We start from the raw sequence: 9,398 nt of genomic DNA, 5'->3' as shown, positions 1-9,398 counted from the left end.
CTAGCTGCTTGTTCATGAAGAATACTGTAACACTGATGAATGGAAACTCGATTATTATTTTCAGTTGCAGATCCACCGAAATCAGTAATATAATCGTTTGAAGATTGAGGGAAGAATTGATTGTAATGAGTTGTCATCATGTGTCCATTCTCATAATCTGTTCGATGTCTTTTCGAATCAAAGTATCCAGTTGGATCCAATAAAGAATGTTGACTAGAGTTCATCGATTGATTATGCATTCTTCTATTATTCTTATCTTCATTTTCCATTGGTGGAGTCCAAACTGGTGCATTGATAATCCTTCGTTTCCTATTCCGATTCTCTTTGAGAGTAACTGTTCCAGCAACAACAACAAGCATCATACATCCTCCAGTTAGTACTAGAATCAGATTACTCCACGATGATCCAGATGACTGGGTTCCAGATTTCCGAGGGGTGGATACCAATGCTTCTGAAATCGGGATACCAAAAGAGTTGATTCCTTTCTTGGCAAGTCTTGCGGAGATCAAATCGACAACAGTTTGAGAGTCTTTGTATAGGCATTTAGCATTGATACAATTCTCCTGAACTTCCAAATAGACAACCACTCCTTCTCCTCCAACACTTCGAATCTTTCGAACAGAAGACGATAGAATATTTTGTTCTGTTAATTTCTTCACATCCATTTCAACTCGCTCTCTTTCATTCTCTCCATCCCATTCAAATACCAATGGTCCTTTTTCATCTCTTTGAATCCTGACTGTTGCACGAAGAGCTGCACTGATTTCCATTAAAGATTTTCCTCCATTCGCTTGGAATTCAGATGGATCCATTTGTACTGTTATTCTGATGTCCGTTAGATAAGCCTTCGTTTCTGTTTGATTGGTACAATCTCCACCATCAAATCCACATCCAACTGTATCACATTCCGAATCACACACACCATTTGAATATCTTTCAGCACAATATTCTCGAATCTTCGCAGGACATCTGACTACACCCGGCATACAATCCATTCCATCATAAAGGCATTCTTCATTATTACATGCTTGATTACAGACTCCATTTGAAAATAAATCAGCACACATATTTCCATATCGACACTTCGAAAATGGCTCTCTTTTTCCAGAACAATCTCCTCCATCGAATTTACAGGCAGCATAATTACAGTCTGAATCACAGTTTCCGTCATTTGCACGTTCCCAACATTTCCGTTTCTCACAGACAGATCGGAGTAAACTAAAATTAAATATTTTGAATTAATTAATAGAATTCCAATGAAAACTTACAATTCCTTCTCACTGAACATTCCCAAATTGATCTTCTCTTCACATCGAATTCCAGTATATCCATAAGAACATTCACATTTTGAAGATTTTTTATCTCGAAGACAAATTCCTCCATTTTTACATGTGTTATTGGTACAGAAGAATCGTTTTTCGAGTTCACATCGTTCTCCATAGAATCCATTTGGACAGTCACACGAGAAAAATTCACGATTGTCTTGATGACAGATTCCACCATTCGCACATGGATTCTCAAGGCACCGATCTGAATAAAAGAATTCCAGGATGTTGTAAAAACTAAAACAATCACTTACCTTTACGTCGTTCACAAATATCTCCTTCGAATCCTTGTTGACACAGACAAACGTAGCCAATATGTGCATCTACATCAATACACGTGGCATTATTCAGACATGGATCCGATTTGCATAGATTCTCAGACGACGTCATCACTTCCTTCCTTGGAACATCACATTGATTTCCAGTGAAATCTGGAGGACAAACACAGAATCCACCGAGACATTTTCCTCCATTAAAACATTTTGGACCGCTTCTGGAACAGATTCCAACAGATATTTTAAGATCACATCGTACTCCTCCGAATCCTAAAGGACATTCCTTTTCACATCGTTTTCCAATAAATCCATTTCGACATTGACAGACTGGAGACTTATCAGAAGTTGGGAAACAAGTGCCTCCATTTTCACAATGAACATCCTGACATACATTCAGTGCTTCATCACACCATTTTCCACCGAATCCACGTTTACAATCACATCGGAAGGATCCAGGAAGATTGACACAAGTCCCATTGTTCATACAAACATTTGACATTTGACATTCATTTTTATCCACATCACATAACTCTCCTTCCCATCCTGTATTACATTGACATTCGAATGATTTTTCAGATAATGGACTATCGATACAGGTACCGTAGTTACAGATTCCTGGAATCGCTGAGCAATCCATTTTATCACAAAATTGACCAGTTTTTCCTGGTGGACAATCGCAAAAGTATGAATTCTGATCGTTGATACATTCGGATCCACGGGCACATTCGTTTCCAATACAGTGATTTTTTCCGATTTCACAAAATGATCCACTGAATCCATCATCACAAAGACACATGAATCCACCAGCAAATGAAGAACAAGTACCATGGATACATTGATTTTTCGAGCAGTTATCGATTTTAGAACTTTCGGGAGATGGAGATATCTCACAAGTGGATCTTTGTATCCTGGTGGACATTCACATCTTCCACCATTTGATTTCTCACAGTATCCTCCAGTTTGACAGTATCTACTGATTCCATTTGGATATTCTGAAGAGACTTCGACGAAGCATACGGTAGGTTTGAACTCCACACTTGATGAGTTTCCACGGGTTAGACAATCAGGTGGAAGGAATCCTTGAGGACAGACACACAGATAGGAGCCGTTCTGAAAAAATTATTTTGTGAAATGGGTCACGGTAACTGGCAACGTTCATAATTATTTGAAATTTACATACTGTACACAACCATGATCATGTAATTCTGTAGATTTGTTGATAATAATCCTCCGGATTACAATAACTTCAGTAGCCTTTTCCTAATCCTAATCTCAAACCGGAAGAAAAGTCAAGAAGTGGTTACTGGACACTCTCTTGAGATTATTACATAATTATGTAAGCAAACATCTATACCGGAAGAATTCTATATTTGCACGCCCTTGAATATATGAATTCTTTTTTTTTGAAGGATAGATATTCTGAATCACAAAAACGAAAGGCGGCATGTTTCTTTATTCTTCTGTGTGTTTCTTTCGTTTCGCATCGACAGCTGCACGAGGAGAAAACAGAGAGGCATACGGTAATTAATGGGAAAGTGCGAGAAAAAAAGAGGAAGAAGATATTTTTGAGATTTTTAGAAACTAGAAATTGTATCAGTCAACCTTCCTATTGCTGCTCTAGAACACCAAAATTTGATGCTGCTCGGAAACTCGGCTTTGAAAATAAATGAAACTTTAGTGACATAATTAATTTTTATTTTTTTATTTTTGATTTGTCTGCTAATAAGAAATCGAAAATGTTCAATCAAATTACCAACTAAATTTTTCTCAATAACCTCTATTTCTCAATATTTTCAATCAAAACTAACCGTATTTATACAAGTACTCCTTGGACTACAATCATGCTCATTCGTTTGACATTCATTCACATCCTCATCACATTTCGATCCTTTGAATCCAGTCGGACAGATACACGTGGCATTCTGTCCATTCCCAACACATTTTCCTCCATTCTGACACTTGTCTTCTGGGTAATAACACCATCCACGATTCTGACATTTTTCTCCTGCAAAAAAGTATTCATGTTAATCCCTAAACTATTCATTGAGGGGTCATCTTTCGGGTTTCCCAGAAGTATCGAATTCGCAACAAATAGAAAAGGAAGGGGGCAACAGTTGGACTACACGGAGATCAAAAAGTTTTGCCGACTCAGAAGAAGAGATGACAAACTCATTTCTTTTTGTTGAAGAACTACTTTGAATACCGCATCTTTTTAGTTAGTTTCTAATTGAAAAATCGAGGCTTTTTATTGAGAACGACTAGGTTGAAACTTTTGACAATACGCCTAATTTGATAAGCTAATTTGAAGCTAGAACATCTTTAAAAATCTAGAAAGAGGATTAAAATGTTGTTGGCTCAAACCCCACTTTCCGTAAGTAGCTTTCTTCTTGATTTTGGAGTTGAAAAGTTTTGATTTTTCAAAAAATGTATCTTCTCCCATTATGGCCTTTTTTGAAAAAAACGTTCAATGTGTGTCAATTTAATTCTCCGCCGGAAGTTTGTTTTTTTTCTCCCTTTTCATGGTTTTTTCTTTGTAATAGGTCATTATCACCCCTCATTAAGCACTCTTCAAAGGTGTCAATGTTATGAGAGTTTGATGGAAATACGCAACAGGAGACTTTTTTGAGATTCCAATCTTAATACAGTAGCCGACAAAACATATGGTATTGCATTTTTTTTATCTTATACGGTTTTAATTAGATTACGGTTGGATGAAATTGCCTAGGAACCATTTTGGGATCAAAGGACCACACAATGCTTCAGAAGCAGTCCCTTGTAATCTAAACACCGTAGCGATTCTTCACTTTCCAGCCAGAAACCGTTCCCACGACCTTCTTCTATCACGCGAAGAAAAGTGTGTCTGACTAGAGACGCCAGTACCGTTGGATCTCTAATTATAGAGTGAAATGATCATGAAACCCGAAGATGACGATGAAGATGATCAGTGTTGACGGTTCTTTCTCTCGAGAGAGGAGTCATCATGAGAAAGTCAACAGCTGGAGAAATGTTTTGAGAACCTAGAGACGGGAAATGTCACAGTATCCAAAAGTATTTGTGTACAGTACTCTCATTAGAAGGCTTTATACGTTAAGGAATGGTACGGTATATCAGAAAAGGAACTAGTTACTTTTAAGCTACAGTATTCTTTATGTTATTTTAGTTAAACTAACTATACTACATACCCATGTCTAATCTCCCCTCCTAACCATATTTCTGACTAATAAGTTTGCTCTCAAATGGTCTCGGGAGACGTGTTGTGCAATCGGAACCGATAATTATAGGGCGCATTTGCTACATTGTTTGATTAGAGATTTTCGGGAGGAACTCGTTGCGTTAAACTACTTGTAATGCACAAGTACAGTAGTACTTACCTCCATATCCAGCAGGGCAATCTGGCGTTGTTTTTGGATTTCCGTTTGTGTCGCAATCTGAAAAATTAGGACAAATTAGGATGATAGAAGATTTGATTTGGTAGAGGAATGTATGAATGGTTACTGTAGTTAGGGAAAAAGAACAAATGAACAGTGACTCAAAGAATGGAAAGTCCCTCTAATATGATTTTCCATATTTCATCAAAATCCCAATAAATCCTACACTTTCCCACGCCTTCTCCATACATCATACCGGTTGTCTTTGATTCTTCAAAAAACCAATGATTTACACACTTCATCAAACATCTGCTCTACTTTTTAGGTCACTTTCCATTCCCTCAAAATTTGGCAACACCACGGGCGGGGCGCCATCGGGTCGCACGGCCGTTCCTTACAAAAAAAGAACATTGGTCATAAATTGTGTTCAAAAGAGATGTGGTTGAGAACGGGCGGGACACAAGAAGTGTGTGTGAAAATGACCAAGGCCTTCTTTTAGAATTTTCTTAAGAGCAATTTATCAGGATCTGGTTCATTTTTAAGAGAGACAGGGGCGCCGAAAAGACAAATGAGCTGTATGGTGCGGCCGAAAAACGGACGGTATGGTCGGAGGAACAATTTGTCGTTGTTGGCCAAAGAGGTGACAAGAAATATTACACCTTATGTTGGTACCTATAGTGAAGAAGAAATACTTGGATTTCGAAATGTTTTCTTGAACCTTTCAAAATATGACACCTGAATAGTAAGTTTCAAATGCCTGTCTGTTTATCTGTTTATCTAGATTTCCAGAACCTAAAAAACTTCAAAATGCCCTTTTCCTATTTTTTCATGTCCCTCCGAAGCCCTGATGATGAATGGAGTGGTCACTAGAATATCCGACAAAAAGGGGTGACATGGGGCAGCAGATGCTCCGGAATTTCATTCGCAACATGTCCCCAAAAAAAAAAGAGGGAAACGAGTGACCGCCCGTGTCAGGGGGTCTAAAAATGAGTGATGGGTTTTTAGGTCCCCATGGGAAAAGAAGCAAAGAATGGACGGATTTTTTAACCTTATGTAAGGAATGATAAAGGACATGTTATATATTTTTAAAGAAGATTCTCACCTTTACAAACACATAATGTTGCTTGATTCTCTTCGTTGTAGACGCATTTCTGATTGGGACCACAAGTCAATAAACACTTTCTCTCGCAAAATGAACCATAGAAGCCGTCGTTGCATCTGGGAAAATTTTCAGATTAATTTAGAAAATTTGAGTCTTGATGATCGAGATTTTAATTGTAATTATTTCAGAATCACGCCATTTCGAGTAAAATTGAAATCCTACTGAAGCTTTAAAAGCACCGTAACCGGTCAATGTTTTGGAGACTCAACCTATCCTAATGGAGATCAATTTCACTTCTTAAAAACAAAAGTTATCAATAGAGCACATTTACCATCTTATCACCCTAACTCAAAAGAAAACTTCTGTTCCCAACGATGGATTATCCCATTGCCTGTCTCTTTCTGCTACCGACAACCGAATACCCGTGACAGTAATCCTCTTCTGACCAACCCTCTGAGTATTCTATGGTTTTGTTTTATTAGTTTGTTGCTTCTTTTTCCTTACCTCATCTATCTCCTAAATGCCGACAAGACTGGGAACATGGTTATAAAAAGTACAGGAACAAAAGGCAAAATATTTGATAAGACTCCCCCTCTCAAACAGGTGATAAGGCCTTCCATTCAGATGACGTTCCCGTTCAGAAGACCAGTCTTTTTTTGGTGTCTTCTCATTTCCATTTCCCATGTCTATAAACTACCGATTTAGGGAAGAGAGGATTTTTTGGAATCAAGACAAAAGGGGGGGGGGGAAATGAAAACGAAAAGCTTCCCGATGAATTCTAATGAGAAGGGTTAATTGGGTGGTCTTGGTGGGAACAAAAAAATCAGAAGAGAAGATGAAGAAGAAGGAGACGGGAATTGTGGGAATCTTCCGAGAATCCTAGAGACGGAAGAGGAAGAGTACGGTAGTTTTTGGGAATCATCGGAAAAAAGTTCCATATTTCAGTTACCGTAGTCACGCTCTAGCTAACATTCAGCGGAAATTACTAAACTTTGAAGTTTGGCTCATTTCAAAGAGACAGACATAAAACTCGGAAATTAATTTAAGTCTTTGAGAATTTTTGAATTTGAAGCAATCAGTTACAGTAATCCAAATTTTTTCTTGAACATTGCCACTAACCTTCAGCAATCTATGTCTCGAACAAAAAGAGACAGGTGTTCATTTTCATCTAAATAAGCCTCGTTCCTGTCCCCCAGGCCCTGTGTCGTTTTCCCATTACCCCCCACCAAAGAACAAAAAAAAGAAAAGTTCGTTTTTTGCAATTCTACAGGATGCAGGTGGTGTCCCTTCTCTACCCATTACTCTCTCTTGTTGCGCAAGTTTTCGATGGGAACATTTCGGAGAGAGAGGATAAAATATGGAAAACGGAGAAGAGGAGGAAATATGTCTTCGTTTAATTAATTATGTTGCATTGGGAGAAGAAAAATACACGTGTCTAGTAGGGCCATAAAGTTATCTTATCAGTGTGAGCATGCCGCCCATAAATTAGAATCAGAGTTGGTTACGTAACCTTTGTTTTGTAGTAGGAGGGTTGGATTATAGAAGAAAGAGAAGATGTTGAGCAGAAGTTGATAGATGATAGAAAAGAAGTTACAAATATTTATATCTGACATAGAAGGGCTCTTGACTTTGAGCAAATTCATCTCGGAGCCATTCAAAGATATCGAAAAATTATCAACTGGTGAATTGTTTATCATACTATCAGAAGTTTTTTGTCAGTTGGTACGAAGTTTTTTGTCAGTTGGTGTGAGGGCCCTTCTATTACAGATTTTCGGTATTTTCGAAAAGTGAAATATGGTTAAATTTGCCTAAATTATTCAGAATTAGATAATAGATGAAAATTTCGAAAAAAAATCTCATAACTTTGACAAAGTTCTAAATTTTCATGGAGAAAATATTTCAGGACGTTTTGCACAACAATCCGAAAAATCTGCAATTCGGATCCTAATTTTTTCGAAAAAGGATACTAACAGTTACATATTTTGAAACCTAGAGAACCCGAATATTTTCGAAATCATGATTTTAAGGTTTTAGGAGATTTTCGAAATGATTCAGAGAGGCACCTGACACGGATGTCTAAAAATGGATCTAAAAATCAGTAAAAATTACTAACCTGCACCAAAACGTAGTTTGTGTTCCATTGATTGGTCCAATTTGACAGTTTCCATTCGATCCACATGGTGATCCAATGCATGATCCATTATGAAGAGCCAAGCAGTTGGAGACCAAAAAGAGCAAAACAACTAAAATTCGCATCTTTTCCTATATTTTTGTAGATGTGCGTAGTTTAGATATGGCTCATTTAGGGTGGGGAGGATCTGGAAAATCATAAATTAAGAATCTTCGAGAAGCTTGGTAATGAATAAAAAATGATAATGAAAAAAAGAGATAAATCAATTAATGATGATGACCTGGAGCCAAGAAATAATATCAATCGTCTTGTGGTGCACTATAGGGCATAGGAGAGGGAGAGAGAGAGACTCTCAGAGGAGGATGGACCACACCGCAAGCTCCGCCCACTTGGTCACCCCAGAGGAAAAGAGAGTGAGGAGGACTGGGGGAGAGGTTTTTTGAAAAAAGAAGAGGGTGATTTTTGAAATGATCGAGAAACATCAGATGGGTAGAACTGAAGGGAGGAGGAGGAATGGGAACGGACGGGAAATGAAAGACTGGTTGATGGGAACCTTATCGGCTTTCGGGGTGATCATCAAAAAGGAAATATATGAATCATTTCAGAGAACCCGTGTTACGTAGTGTTTGTTTTACTTCTCTCTGAATGGGAGTTTTTACCGGGATACTGTATTCTAAACTAGAAAATGAAAGAAGGTTCTAAAAAGGACTCTATTGCGAAATGTTGAAACTTCTGAGGGATTGTCGTCTGCTCTAAAAATCGGTAGTTGACAAGGATGACATAGTGATTTACGTTTTAGAGCTCCCAGTTCACAGGATCGTAAAATATTGACCAAAAAATCTAGGAAGTTTTAGCTCTGACAGTAATTCAACATACGTGATTAGGAACATTAGGCTACCTACTACAACTGGGAACTGTGTCTTCAGTTCATCCGAACTCATCTTCACATCAGAGTTTACCGTAATAATCGTAAAAAAACAACACATAATTTTTGGTCTTTGTTTCCTCCCCGCGGTTTCCCATGCCTATAAATCAAGTCAAGAGGTTGGATGGCAACTAATCCGACCGACAGTTCAAATCCTCCGACAATAAGGTTTTTGACATGCGCGCCACATAATCAAATGGTTAGAGCACCTGGCATGAAAAAGAGGAAGAATCAAAATATTTGTGGAAATTGAATTTAGGAGGAAAGTGTGA

General features: G+C 37.9%; 1 protein-coding gene across 1 annotated transcript in view; it reads right to left on the bottom strand.

Annotated features, from left to right (window-relative positions):
* The window catches only part of CBG06951, a gene marked incomplete at both ends in the record, with an annotated part of 9,362 nt that extends 1,036 nt beyond the window's left edge, over positions 1 to 8,326 (bottom strand). The window contains 8 exons of the mRNA XM_045244303.1: positions 1 to 1,218; positions 1,269 to 1,530; positions 1,580 to 2,129; positions 2,195 to 2,710; positions 3,409 to 3,558; positions 4,940 to 5,028; positions 6,071 to 6,186; positions 8,184 to 8,326. The exon at positions 1 to 1,218 is cut by the window's left edge and continues 1,036 nt beyond it. Of these exons, the coding sequence (XP_045093355.1) occupies positions 1 to 1,218; positions 1,269 to 1,530; positions 1,580 to 2,129; positions 2,195 to 2,710; positions 3,409 to 3,558; positions 4,940 to 5,028; positions 6,071 to 6,186; positions 8,184 to 8,326 (3,044 nt within the window). The remainder of the gene's footprint in view (positions 1,219 to 1,268; positions 1,531 to 1,579; positions 2,130 to 2,194; positions 2,711 to 3,408; positions 3,559 to 4,939; positions 5,029 to 6,070; positions 6,187 to 8,183) is intronic.
* Positions 8,327 to 9,398: the final 1,072 nt, after the last annotated feature.

Source organism: Caenorhabditis briggsae (genome assembly GCF_000004555.2).
Source record: "Caenorhabditis briggsae complete genome, chrIII, whole genome shotgun sequence".
Taxonomy (NCBI): Eukaryota; Metazoa; Nematoda; class Chromadorea; order Rhabditida; family Rhabditidae; genus Caenorhabditis; species Caenorhabditis briggsae.
The sequence above is the reverse complement of the archived record's forward strand: the minus strand, read 5'-3'. Positions and strand labels throughout refer to the sequence as shown.